The 13,372-nt window shown below is 55.1% G+C and overlaps 2 protein-coding genes across 27 annotated transcripts in view; both read right to left on the bottom strand.

Moving 5' to 3' along the window:
• Nucleotides 1-6,931, bottom strand: part of RCCD1 (RCC1 domain containing 1) — a 34,543-nt gene extending 27,612 nt beyond the window's left edge. For 14 of the 25 annotated variants that reach the window (XR_003307024.2, XR_002727103.3, XR_002727102.3 and 11 more), the window contains exons 1-7: nt 6,396-6,697; nt 4,935-5,223; nt 4,269-4,659; nt 4,047-4,168; nt 1,503-1,601; nt 1,000-1,170; nt 422-451 (exon numbers count right to left, since the gene is read on the bottom strand). Coding sequence is in view for 20 of the 25 variants with exons in the window: in XM_023195371.3 (XP_023051139.1) it covers nt 422-451; nt 1,000-1,170; nt 1,503-1,601; nt 4,047-4,168; nt 4,269-4,659; nt 4,935-5,100 (979 nt within the window). In the remaining 5 variants the exon portion in view is untranslated. Of the gene's footprint in view, nt 1-421; nt 452-999; nt 1,171-1,502; nt 1,602-4,046; nt 4,169-4,268; nt 4,660-4,934; nt 5,224-6,395; nt 6,698-6,853 lie in introns of those variants that run through there. The other 11 variants (XR_002727104.3, XM_023195389.3, XM_023195391.3 and 8 more) reach the window with 2 other exon arrangements.
• Nucleotides 6,932-7,695: 764 nt separating this feature from the next.
• Nucleotides 7,696-13,372, bottom strand: part of UNC45A (unc-45 myosin chaperone A) — a 20,305-nt gene continuing 14,628 nt past the window's right edge. For both annotated transcript variants that reach the window (XM_026448701.2, XM_023195357.2), the window contains exons 15-21: nt 12,672-12,799; nt 12,398-12,464; nt 11,848-11,961; nt 11,503-11,618; nt 8,757-8,874; nt 8,493-8,648; nt 7,696-8,341 (exon numbers count right to left, since the gene is read on the bottom strand). In XM_026448701.2, coding sequence (XP_026304486.1) covers nt 8,084-8,341; nt 8,493-8,648; nt 8,757-8,874; nt 11,503-11,618; nt 11,848-11,961; nt 12,398-12,464; nt 12,672-12,799 — 957 coding nt within the window. In that variant the 3' untranslated portion in view covers nt 7,696-8,083. The remainder of the gene's footprint in view (nt 8,342-8,492; nt 8,649-8,756; nt 8,875-11,502; nt 11,619-11,847; nt 11,962-12,397; nt 12,465-12,671; nt 12,800-13,372) is intronic.

The following is a 13,372-nucleotide window of genomic DNA, read 5'->3' as shown; positions in this document are numbered from 1 at the left end:
AACCTGCGTATCCCCAAGAGGCTAGTGGCGACCAGCCACTCCAGGCAAGACGCTCCTCCAGACTTCCCTGCTACCCAAGCTAAGATGTTCAGAGCACACATTTCCATCATACCTTTTTATCCACCCAGTGTCACATCCACAAAAAGCTGCTTTGTAAATGCTGGTTGGATACTCCCTTAAGACAGTCTTTCCGAGAGGTAGGCAGGTGGTACCAATATCCCCTCCATGTTTCCCCCGTCTGGGCTCGGACTGAGTGTGCCTACGTCTGTTCCAACCCCAGGGAGGGAGCAGTCCTGATCCTCCCAGTGACCTGGCCGAGGCCCCTGCTTCCTCTAGTCTTGGTGGCTTTGTCACCTGCCCTATACTCCCAGGTCTTTCTTCCCCTTGGTTTCAGGGTCACAGAAACAATCCTTTTACTTACCCCAGCCCCAGGTGTAGAGCTCCCCTGTTCCTGAAAGCAAAAGAACAATCAATAGTTGTCACTACTGTTCTTTGGCAAGGCATTTATCCAGCCTGGCTTGGCACAGCCCACCGCTAGCACATTACAGTCATCATGAGATGTGCCTGGCGTAGAACAACATATTCTCAACAACTGGCTGATCACATGTGGCATGGCAAAGGATCCCAACGGAAAAAGGGGCGGATCTTCCTGTGTGCCCCAACTACCGAGCGCCACAGTCTTCCTCCATGCCGGACTGGACAGACCCTGCTGTCAGAGGTGGCGGCAGGCAGGGAATGTGTCTGTGGGCATGCACGGAGGGCAGAGAGCATCACCCTCCCACCAGAAGGAAGAATCTTCTGAGCTTGACAGGCTGGGGAACTACTGTGAAACAACATGGGGGTTGGGGCTTATCCACTGAGCAAGGTAGCTGCTCTGTATGAGCCACAGAAGCCTTATAACAGAAGTTTTTCCGTCAACCACACCCCTTTCCACAGCAGCTCAAGTGGCGTGGAGTGCCTTCCTGCTCCATCCTAAACCAGCCTCCCAGCCCCACTCACGTGTCACCACAGCTGTGTGCCGGGATCCACAGCTGACCTTGACTGCATCTGAGCCCAAGGGGAGATCCAGTAATGCTGGGAAGGGCTGGACAGCTATGAAGGGGGCAGGGGCTCCATCCTCAACCCGGCCTGTTCTCTTCACCTGAGAACCATCTTCATTCAGTCCTGTGGCTTTAGAATTATAATAATAATGATGTGAATGCCAACTGAGCCCTGAGCTAAACCTTATTCATGCTGTCACTTATTACCACAACAGCTCTGAGGCACATGACTGTCTAGCTCCAAATCTGGTGCTCCCAACCCCTACATTCTACAGGCAGGGTTGGCACTACTGCACAAGTGTGTTGTGCCAAGACCGGCATCAGCCTTGCCAATGCTCCCTCCCGCAAGGGGTTCACATGCTCCATCTGAGCAGTGTAGCTCTGAGGCCAGCATACAGCCAGGAGTTAGGAATGACAGCCACATCCTGGGGAGACAGCTGTGGGAGCTGAGTTGACCCTCACCTTCCCTTGCGACAGTCTCTCCATCCTCTGCCAGGTTCCTGGTGGGCAGGGCCAGCTGCCCCGATTCATTCCAGCCCCAGATATAAATATCCCCAGTCTCTGAAAGAAATCAAGTGGACACATGAAACAGACTGTGAACCCCCTGCATACATCCAAACTCTCTTCCCCATCCCATCCGCTCATGGGGACAACTAAAGCCTGCCCTGCCCAAGGCAGCACTCAAGGCCAAGGTGCTTCCTCTCAGGCCCCAGGGTCTTGTCTTAGGTTCCCATCTCCCTCAATGCCTTCAGGTCACCCTTTAAGGCCCTTACTGGACCTTCCACTTCCATTCTTACGCTGCCAAATTGCCCCTCATTTTAGAAACGTATCCCTGTAAGTGCCGCAGTGGTCTCCCTTTCAAAACCACAGGGCCGGGGCCAGGTGTGGTGGCTCATGCCTGTAACCCAGCACTTTGGGAGGTTCAGATGGGTGGATCACTTGAGCTCAAAAGTTCGAGACTAGCCTCAGCAATATGGCAAAATCCCTCTAAATAAATAAATAAAACCACCACTGGGCCGGCCTGTGCCCCTTTTTCAACTGCACCCACAGCGGTCCTGTTGAAAGCCATGTACAGCTCTCCCCTTCCTGGCCTCCCACAACACTAGAGCTTTTTGGTTGGAACAGCTGCCTAATTCTAAAAATGTCTAATAGCTGATTTTATGAAGTGCTTAATCCATGCTGATGTTTCATGTGCTTTTCAAATATAATCACTTAATTCTCACAATAGCTCTACAGGTGGTTTTATGACAGTATCGCCATTTACGCAGGATCCCTATTTTATTCACAACAACTGAAGCACAGAGGGGTTAAAGTACCAGGCCCAAGGTCCCAGGGCCCCAGCAATGATCTGAAACTAGGAAGTCTGGTGGGATGCGTCCATGCTTCAATCTCTACACTAAAGGCCTCAAACTCCTTCTGGGCCTTGAGTGCAGGGCGTCTCAGTGGGTTGTTTCCAGCCATCTGATCTCTCTTCTCTCCAGTCCAGGGTTTGTTTGTTTTTTTTTTCCTTTGAGACAGTCTCACTCTGTCACCCAGACTGGAGTGCAGTGGCATGATCTTAGCTCACTGCAACCTCCGCTCACGGCTCAAGTGATCCTCCAGCCTCAGCCTCTCGAGTAGCTGGGACCACAGGCACGAGCCACCACGTCCAGCTCATTTTCATATTTTTGTACAAAGACGAGGTTTTGCCATGGTGGCCAGGCTCAGCCCAGGGTTTCCTGAGCTTGGCAACCAGCCCAGGCTGGTTCCATGAGAATATGGTGCAGGGGAAGGCATTGGTAGTTTTTCTTTTTTATTTTTTTGAGACTGAGTCTCACTCTGTTACTCAAGCTGGAGTGCAATGGCATGATCTCAGCTCACTGCAACCTCCACCTCCCGGGTTCAAGCGATTCTCTTGCCTCAGCCTCCTGAGTAGCTGGGACTACAGGCACATGCCACCACGCCCCGCTAATTTTTGTATGTTTAGTAGAGATGGGGTTTCACCATGTTGGCCAGGATGGTCTCCATCTCCTGACCCTGTGATCTATCTGCCTTGGCCTCCCAAAGTACTGGGATTACAGGCATGAACCACCGCGTCCAGCAGGCATTGGTAGTTTTTTGTTTTTGTTTGAGACAGAGTCTCACTCTGTCGCCCAGGCTGGAATGCAGTGGCACGATCTCGGCTCACTGCAATCTCCACTTCCCAGGTTCAAACGATTCTCCTGCCTCAGCCTCCCGAGTAGCAGGGACTACAGGTGCGTACCACTGCGCCCAGCTAATTTTGTTTTTTTTTTTTTTGAGACGGGGTTTCACCATGTTGGTCAGGCTGGTCTCAAACTCCTGACCTCGCGATCCGCTCGCCTCAGCCTCCCAAAGTGCTGGGATTACAGGCATGAGCCCCTACGCCCAGCCCCCCGGCATTGGTAGCTTTTTAAGATTCCAGGTAATCTAAGTAGCAGCCAGAATTGAGAGCCCCAGACACAGGCAAAGATCATCTGTTCCCAGCCTCACCCTCTCTGCATGGGCTCTAACAGCCTAGGAAGGAGCTGCACCTGGATCACCAAGTGAAACTCCTCACTCCGGCCAGCTGTGGCACCACCACAGGGACACACTCATCACCACCCTGGTACCTGCTGGGCACCCCAGTATCCACTCTGTGCCACATGTCATGGTCCCCTAGGCAGCTTTCTCCCTTCTCCTTGGCTCAGCTGCCCCCTCACACTCCATACTCCCTCAGGAGCGCTGTTAAAAGACAGTCCTCACTGGTAGCAGGTGGGGAGAGGAGAGGAGGGGCAGTGAGACCAGTAACAGAGAAGCCAGGAACCAACCTCAGAGTCCAGGTATGAGTGGTCGATGGTGCAAGCAAAGGAGGCCCAGGGTGAGAGGTATTTAGGAGTCATAACTGACTGGCGATGGATGGATGAATTTGGAAGGAGGCCTCGGTAGGCCACCCACCCAAACTGGAAAACGAGGAGGAAGGTTTGCACAAGATCATGAGCTCCTCTGGAGAAGCACTAAGTCACTCACCACTCACACACACAGAATGCCAGCCCCCCGCGGCCACCTCAGCCATGGTTAGGCCCTGCAACGCCTCCAACAGCCGTGGCTCCAGCTCTGCCTCCAGGGTCCCATGGCCCAGCTGTCCATGCCTAAGCAAGGGAGACCCTCGTCAGCTACAGTCACATTAAGGGGTCCCCCTCCGCTTGCTTCTCCAATCACCAGCCCTCACCTGCCCCCGGCCCCGCTCACCTGCCCCCGCCCCAGGAGAACACCTGACCAGCCGCGTCTAGCAGCAACGCGTGCTCGGCGCCCAGCTCCAGCTGGCGCGCCCGCAGCTCCGGAGCCAGAGGCCGGTAGAAGGGAGGCCGCGGGGTCACGTAGGCACGGGCGCAGGGCAACAGGGGTAGCCTCCCAGTCTGCGCCTCACCGCCCGGATCGTCTTCCCCTTTGGCCTCGGGCACCACATTGTGGGCCCACAAGGGCTCTCCACGCAGCGCCGAGTCGGGCGCCCAGGCCTGCAGTAACGCCTCCGGCCCGGGCCCAGCGCGCAGCACCAGGAGGAGCCCCTCCGAGGCCCACGCGTCCCTGCAGCCGCCCGCCGCGCCGCTGACTGAGCCCGACAGCTCCACGCGGCCTCCACCTGCGGGGCGGAGAGAGGGCTAGGGAGGGGAAGGGACACGCACCGAGAGCCTAGAATTGGGGGCGGCGCTGGGGGCTGGTCTAGATTGGAGCAGGGTGGCCAGAATGGAGGCGGGGTCGGGGAGTGTTCCTGGGAAGGGGCCGAATTGGGGACCAACCCAGAATGTGGGGCTGGCGGCCTGAACGGGGAAGACACCCTGGACTGACCACAGCGGTGCGGGGAGGCGACTGGAGAGTGCTGCTGGAATAAGTGGGGACGGGGCGGGGAGCGCTCACGAGTCACGAAGGCGGTGTAGCTCCAGCTCGCGCTCACGCAGCAGACGTCGACGCCCGCCCGCAGCGGACTGGGGCTGTGCACCTGGTGCCCGCGTCCGGAGCCCAGCTCCTGCCCGAAGCCGCAAAAACCGAAGCCGAACCAGACCCCTGGCCGCTCCTCCGCCATGCCCCAGCAGCGCCCTCTGCAGTCCGCCACCTGGCTGCGGCGGGCCCAGGGAGATTCTTGTGAAGAGCCCGCTAGTGGGACACTGGCAAGTCTCTGGCCTTCCAGGGGCTGGAGTGGCCTTATCTATAAAAGAGCGAAACTATCATTCTCCTGACCACAAAGGCAGAGTCCGTGCCACAACGTTTCGCTGAGCAGACGCCCTAGCTAATGCCCTACCGGATTTACAAAGATTCTCAAATATTTAGTGAGGCACTTTCCCTGTCCTCCCTTTTGGCTCAAGCTCAGCGTGCCACAAAGTGGGTACGAAGTGGCCTGTCCTTTAGGCATTGGACTAGGATCCAAGCGCCCCCGACACCCCCACCCCGTCCCGCAGCTTCCCAGCATCTGGCACTTTATCCCACATAATCCTGGGAACCAAAATGGTCGTTTTACAGAGGAGATTCCCAGAGAAAATAACCCTTACACACTCATAGCTAGACAGAGACGGGCAGAGGACTGAAATCAGGTCCCACCAACTCCACATACAGTGCTCTGCCACTCACCCCACAGTGGAACGCAGAAGAGCGTTCGGGAGGCAGTGCCTCTGCAACTTAGCGGGGCCTTGTGACCTTAGCCAATTAACCTGAGTCCAGTTGCATTTCTTCAGTTTACAAAGGGAAGTGGGGGCGGTGCTGTTTGAACCTACCTCACAGAATTGTAATAAATGCAAATAAAGGGTTTGGTGCGAGTACATGCCATAATAAACACACAGTATGAGCTTATTGAATCCAGTATTTAGCGTTGACAAAAAAATTATCCCTGGACATCTTGTTGGTTTTGAGAAAGTTACACAGACACGATTTCAACTGTACATTATCTAGTCGTTTATTCGTCCAGCAAGAATTTACTGAGCGCTCCTCCTCTGTGCCAGTGAGGACAGTTGCCTGCTCCCAAGGAGCTAACCCTTAAATGGGGAGACAAACACAGTCTGGTGGTTGGTTACAACAGCAACGCCACTTCAAGCAGATTCGGCTGGAGCAGGTTTTTTTGTTTTTGTTTTAATAATTTATATAATAGAGACAGAGGTCTCGCTATGCTGCCCAGGCTGGTCTCGAACTCCTGGGCTCGAGTGATCCGACCACATCGGCCTCCCAAAGTGCTGGGATTACAGGCGTGAGCCGCCGCACCCGGGCTAAAACAGAATTGCACTAGCATTTTCAGGCCTCTGAAGTCAGATCTTGGGTCTCTCCTGCGACCCCAGTTCCTGCGCTCCTAACCCCTTCCGTGTCCTCTCCCAACCTAATGGGGCCTCTGACCTTGATCTTGACTCTATGCTCTCCACCCTCTCGGACAGGTCCTTCCGGTGGGCAGCCTTGGAGGAAACGCCGAGGCGCAGAGCTGCCGCCTCCGAATATGCCTCCCGCCCAGCGGGCGCCGACAGCCACGGGGAGAAAACGTATGAAGGGCGCGCGACGCGAGGCGGCCAATCCCCGGCAAGGGCGGTGACGTCGCTGCCCGGGGCGCGGCGGCCGCAGTCCTGTTCACCTCCCCGCGAGGGCCGCTGCGGTCTGAAGGCCTACGCCGGGTCTGTGAACTAGACTGAAACCTCCGGGAGGCGTTGGACCACGGCAAAGGTTGGACCAAATGGTCCCGCCCCTGCAGGAACCCGGGAGGGTAGAGCTCGGATTAGAACCGCCGAGAGGACATTCATTAAGACCCGAGCTAAAGGGTTGACGAGGAGTGAACCCCAAAACGGGCGGACCCTGCCACCGACCTCAGTCCGGAAGCGCGGCAGCTCAAAACCGGACCGGCGGGGGACTGATGCCCAAACAGGAAGCAGCTTTTACCTTCCACGGATTGGCTCAGGACCCGTCACGTGCCCCTGTCGAGCCAATGAGCCTCACGCTGGGCTTACCCCTCCTTGAAACAGGCTAGGGTGGTGGGCGCGGCCCAAACCGCCCTTCAACCAGGCTCAGCTGGCCACCAATCCCAACGCCCCGCCCCGCCAAGCACCCTCTCCGCCGAGGCCACAGACGACTTCCAATATAAAGACAAAAGTGTTGAAGGCCCAGCATATGGGAGTCTGTACCGTAAACGATTTATTTATTAGGATAGTTTAATATTTTTTGAGATAGGGTCTGGCTCTGTCACCCAGGGGACACTTTGGGAGGCTGCGCTCTTGGCTCACTGCAGCTTCTGCCTCCCGAGTAGCTGGGATTACAAATGCACACCACCACACTCTGCTAAATTTTTTTTTTCTTTTGGTATTTTTAATAAAGGGTTTTGCCATGTTGCCCAGGCTGGTCTCAAACCCCTGACTTCAAGTGATCCACCTGCCTGTCTCCCAAAGTGCTGGGATTACAAGCTTGAGGCACCACGTCTGGCGAGTTTCTTATTGATTAGCTTCCTAGGCTTACTCTTTGTCCCTCCAATAGGATTAAGAAGCAACTCAGTGGGCCCTGGTTGGGGAATCCACTGGATTCCTTCCATGGAGGTGGCTTTGCCACTGTGAAGCTCCATTGCACACTCACCCACGCCCAGCTCACACCCATACTCATCCACACTCAGAGACTCCCACCCACAGCAGCCCTCCCTGCCCAAGGACAGGGCACACAGTGGAGTTCTACACACTTTTATTGGACGGGCAGGCCTGATAGCAGGCTCAGGCCATGCTCACAGCTGGTGAGGCTGCTGATGTGTGTGCCCTTCCGGATGCCTCACGATCCACAGGCTGTGTTGGGATGCACCTTCCCCATTCCCAGCTGACTACAGTAGTACAGAGAAAGGGCCCCTCACAGTGAGGCTGCAGGCTGTGCTGGCCAAGCAGGGCTGTGTGACTGAACGTGGCCGCTGACCCAGAACAGAGGACATCCTAGGGCAGCAAGCGAGGAGGGGCGAGAGTACTGGGCATGCCAGCCACCACCAGCCAAAGCTGCTTCTGTCCTTGCTCTCTGTGCCACAATAGGTAGCATGTGCATGAGCCCTGGGCCCCGGGACAGCCCCCTCACTCTCCATCTTGGTTGGGTTGGATAAGCCCATAGTCCACTGCTTTGTCCAGGCAGGCTGCAGCAGCCCTTGTGACAGGGCTCTGGTCACCCTTAGCTAGCACTGACAAGATCTCCATCATCTCACTCTCCATCAGGGTGCTGGCAATCTGCCTCGAGGCCTCCACCATGTTCAGCACCACCACGGCACCCCGGTGCTGCAGCTCCTGGTTAGAACTCAGAAGCAGGGCCTGCAGGATCTCCAGCCAGTGTGTGGTCTGTGAGAAACAGGGTAGAAATGACCCCCAAGCAACAGGCTCAAACTTGGCAAGGGACACACCCACACACCCTAGGACTGTCCCCTTCAGCTGCCACCATGCTGGGAGTTCCTGGTCCGTCCCCACTCCCCCACTGAGAAGAGGCACTGACCACTTGGGGAATGCGGCTGCAGAGCGTGGGCCGCATGGAGGTGAGCATGGCCAAGCCCCCGGCAGCCGCCCGCTGTAGCAGCTCATCATCCTCTCCACTGTACAGCACCAGCAGCTTCAGCCGGTCATTGCCCTGGGCTTCAAAGAGGTCCTGCACCTGTGGCCAGATGTGGTGAGTGGACCAAGTCAGTTGAGTGCAAAGCCCAGCCAGGGCACAGGTACCTCTGCATCCCCACCTGTCATGAGCACCCGGACCAACCCTTACCTCCTTGCTCATGGCCAAGTTACACATGCACTCTGTGGCTGCCCGGCGGATCATCTCATGCTCCTCAAACATGTAGCCTTCTATCATGGGCACAGCCTTCTCCTTCAGGATCTTCTGCCTGCAGGGCCACAGGAGGAAGCAGCAGGGATACAGTCTGGATGTTGTCCCTTCTAACCCTCATGTTGAACTGTAATCCCCCAGTGTTGAGGTAGGGCCTGGTGGGAAGTGACTGGGTCATGGGATGGGTCCCTCATGGCTTGGTGCTGTCCTCGTGATAGTGAGTTCTCATGAGATCTGGTTGTTTAAAAGTGTGTGGCATCTCGGCCGAGTGTGGTGGCTCACACCTGTAATCCCAGCACTCTGGGAGGCCGAGGCAGGCAGATGACTTGACGTCAAGAGTTCAAGACCAGCCTGGCCAACATGGTGAAACCTTGTCTCTACTAATAATACAAAAAAAAATTAGCTGGGTGTGGTGGTGCGCACCTGTAGTCCCAGCTACTTGGGGAGGCTGAGGCAGGAGAATCGCTTGAACCCAGAAGGTGGAGGTTGCAGTAAGCCAAGATCACGCCACTGCACTCCAGCCTGGGTGACAGAGGGAGACTCCATCTCAAAAAAAAAAAAAAGTGTGTGGCATCTCCCCCAACTGTCTCTTCCTCCTCCTTTCACCAGGTGACGTGCCTGCTCCTACTTTGCCTTCTACTATGAGTAAAAGCTCTCTGAGGCCTCCTCAGAAGCTAAGCAAATGCTGATGCCATATTTATACAGCCTGTAGAACCATGAACCAATTAAACCTCTTTTCTTTATAAATTACCCAGTCTCAGGTATTCCTTTACAGCAATGCAAGAACAGACTAACACAGGCAGCATCATCAGAGTTTCTACATCCGCTCCACCCTTGCACCCACACCCTCATGCAATCAAGTCCTGGGCTGAGGATTTCTCTTGGCAATGTCCAAGGACCCTCTTGCACCAGACAGGAACTACAGTGCTTCTTAGCCTTCTAACCAGGCCTAGGAAATAGCATAGGATTGTGGAAAATACTGAAAATTAGGAGGCAGAAGACCAGGGTGGTCTTCAAACGCCTAACATTTGAGGGTTTTTGCTTTTGCGTTTTTTTGAGGCAGGATCTCACTGTGTCACCCTGGAGTACAGTGGCTGGAGTACAGTGGCATGATCACAGCTCACTGCTGTAGCATTGATCCCCCGGGCTCAAGTGATCCTCCTGCCTCAGCCTCTCTAGTAGCTGGGACTACAGGTACATGCCACCACACCTTGCTAATTTTTTTTTTTCAACTGTTAAGTTCAGCGGTACATGTGTAGGATGTGCAGGTTTGTTACATAAGTAACCGTGTGCCATGGTGGTTTACTGCACAGATCATCCCATCACCCAGGTATTAAAAGCCCAGCATCCATTAGCTATTGTTCCTGATGTTCTCAATTCCTTTTTTAAATAGGGATGAGGTATGGCTACATTGCTCAGACTGGCTTGAACATCTGGGCTCCAGTGATCCTCCTGCCTCATCCTCCCAAAGTGTCGGGATTACAGGTGTGAGCCACCGTGCCCGGCCTCATCTGAGTATTTACCCTGACCAGGCACCTGGATCATCTTACCTAATCCTCACCATGGCCCTACAGTAAAGGTGCTAGTGTGGGCCAGGCGCGGTGGCTCAAGCCTGTAATCCCAGCACTTTGGGAGGCCGAGACGGGCGGATCACGAGGTCAGGAGATCGAGACCATTCTGGCTAACACGGTGAAACCCCGTCTCTACTAAAAAAAAAAATACAAAAAAAGCTAGCCAGGCGAGGTGGTGGGCGCCTGTAATCCCAGCTACTCGGGAGGCTGAGGCAGGAGAATGGCGTAAACCCAGGAGGCGGAGCTTGCAGTGAGCCGAGATCGCGCCACTGCACTCTAGCCTGGGCGACACAGCAAGACTCCGTCTCAAAAAAAAAAAAAAGGTGCTAGTGCGATCATCATCACTACTGTTCTGCAGAATAGGAAATGGGCTAAGTAATGAGTAATATGTTCAAAGTCACAGTTAGTAATAAAACTAAAACATGCTGGCCAGGTGCAGTGGCTCATGCCTGTAATCCCAGCACTTTGGGAGGCTGAGGTGGGCAGATCACGAGGTCAGGAAATCTAGAACAGCCTGACCAACGTGGTAAAACCATGTCTCTAGAAAAATACAAAAATTAGCTGGGCGTGGTGGCACGTGCCTATAATCCCAGCTACTCAGGAGGCTGAAGCAGGAGAATCACTAAAACCTGGGAGGTGGAGGTTGCAGTGCGCTGGGATTGCACCACTGTACTCCAGCCTGGGCAACAGAGCAAGACACCGTCTCAAAAAAAAAAAAAACTAAAACATGCTGATATGGTACAATGCTAGGGGCCAGGTACCCATGTAGTAAGTACTTTTAAGTGTATTTTCTCATTTTATTCTCCTCATCACTATGCCATGAGGTAGGTACTATAATCATCCCATTTCACAGAGGGAAAAACTGAGGCAGAGCAGTTAAATAACTTGCCTGAGGTTACCCATCTGCAATCAGGGAAGCTAGGCAGTCTGACTCTAGAGTCTGCCATGCCATGCTGCCTCTCGGCCTGTCTCCTCCTCTCTAATGATGCAGAGGAGTCACTGTGAGGCTCACAGAAGCCAATGACCAAGGAGCATTTCCCACTGTGTAAACTGCTGTGAGGAATATTCCAAATCCTGATGCCTGGTCCAGGCCCCGCAATCCCAAGGGACCTTACCGGAGCCTCTCGCTGATCCCCGCCAGGTTTGTTAGGGCCATGAGCGCCTCGAAGTTCTGCAGGCCTGAGCAGTTGAGGTGCAGCAGGGAGACAAGCGGCCGGACCACCTCATAGATCTGCAACATGCACCCACCTGTCGGGTACTTGCTGCAGGCCCCACAAGCCCCACCAACCCTGCAGGGAGGAGCCCACCCCCAAGAGAGTACTGCTGTCTCAGGCTGTCCTCCCTGCCCCAGGGTTTGGCAAAGCTGAAACTTCCTGCTGGTCCCAAAGAGGAGCTACAGCCCAGCCCATAGGCCATCAGGGACAGAGGGAGTGGAAAGGCCGGGGCAGGAAGATACGCACCCGCTCACCAGGGAAGGTCATCTCGGGGTTGGAGGTGATGGTGAGCTTGGCAAGGGCCTGGGCTGCCTTTGTCTGCCCCACGTCCGTGCCTTCCAGGGCCAGCGGGATCAGTGCCTGTAGGAACAAGCCCGTCACTGCTTGGGACATGCCTGAGAGTGTAAGACCCCAACCATCAGGTCCCCAGTCCCTGACCATGCCACCTTTACCCTCCTCCCTCTCCCCAGGCTTGACTCCCTGTGCAGACCCTCTGCACCCAAACACTTCCTGAAACACCTAATAAGGGCTGGACATGGATTGTGCTGGGCACCAGGGCCATGGAGGTAAATGAGACAAAGGAATAGTAGAGCCTAGGACCTTCACAGCCACCAGTGTGGAGGGGCCAAGGAGCCTGGCCGTTCGTGTCACTCTCTCAGCGGGACAATGTTCCTCTGGCCATGAATAATGTTTTTCTGTCCCACATCTAACACCCAGCTCTAGCGTGGCAGCTGCTGAGTCATGTTTTATAGGCTGACGGCTCAGCCATCAGGAAGGGGGGTGTAAACCAGCTTACCCTGCCGCCTCCCTGGGCAACCACAGTGCCTCGGTCCTCTACCTCTTCCACCAAAGCCAGGAAGACCCTGTGGGGAGAAGGCAGTGGTGCGCAGGCGGCTCTGGGACTCTGGCAGACAGACGCTCCACTTCTGGGCTCAGCAAGGACGGCAGCCAGGCAGGCAGCTGTCGCTCTAAGAGGCCCACAGCACTGGAACCTGCACCCTCTGGAGCCACATCCACAGCCCTGAGGCTCAGGAGTTGGGAAAGGTTGGCTCCCACCAAGGCTGGCTCACCTGGAGAGCAGCTCTCTGCAGGAACTGGTCAGCACAGGGCTCTCCGTCTTCACCATGCACACCATGGCCGACACCACACCTGCCGCCAGCAGCTTCTTCACCCGAGCCCGCACGAAGCTTGGCTTGTCCTGGGGAAGGAGACAGCTTAGGAGAGGGGCCTGGACTGACTCACAGAGAAAGGGGGACCCTTCTCACAGCAGCAGTTGAGGAACTGGGAAATAAAACAGCCAGACAGGCCAGGCATGGTGGCTCACGCCTGTAATCCCAGCAATTTCGGAGGCCGAGGCAGGCGGACCACAAGGTCAGGAGATTGAGACCATCCTGGCTAACACGGTGAAACCCCGTCTCTACTAAAAATACAAAAAATAAGCCGGGCTTGGTGGCGGCCACCTGTAGTCCCAGCTGCTCAGGAGGCTGAGGCCAGAGAATGGCGTGAACCCGGGAGGCAGAGTTGCAGTGAGCCAAGATCACACCACTGCACTCTAGCCTGGGCGACAGAGTGAGACTCTGTCTCAAAGAATAAAAAATAAAAAATAAAAAATAAAAAATAAAATAAATAAAACAGCCAGACAAAGGGAAACAAACTGGCTTAAAAGGGAGGCTGTTGGCTGGGCGCAGTGGCTCACGCCTGTAATTGCAACACTTTGGGAGGCTGAGGCGGGCGGATCACGAGGTCAGGAGATCAAGACCATCCTGGCTAA

This window comes from Piliocolobus tephrosceles, chromosome 6, assembly GCF_002776525.5.
Source record: "Piliocolobus tephrosceles isolate RC106 chromosome 6, ASM277652v3, whole genome shotgun sequence".
In the NCBI taxonomy this organism is placed as follows: domain Eukaryota; kingdom Metazoa; phylum Chordata; class Mammalia; order Primates; family Cercopithecidae; genus Piliocolobus; species Piliocolobus tephrosceles.
This window is presented reverse-complemented; position numbering and strand designations above follow the sequence as displayed.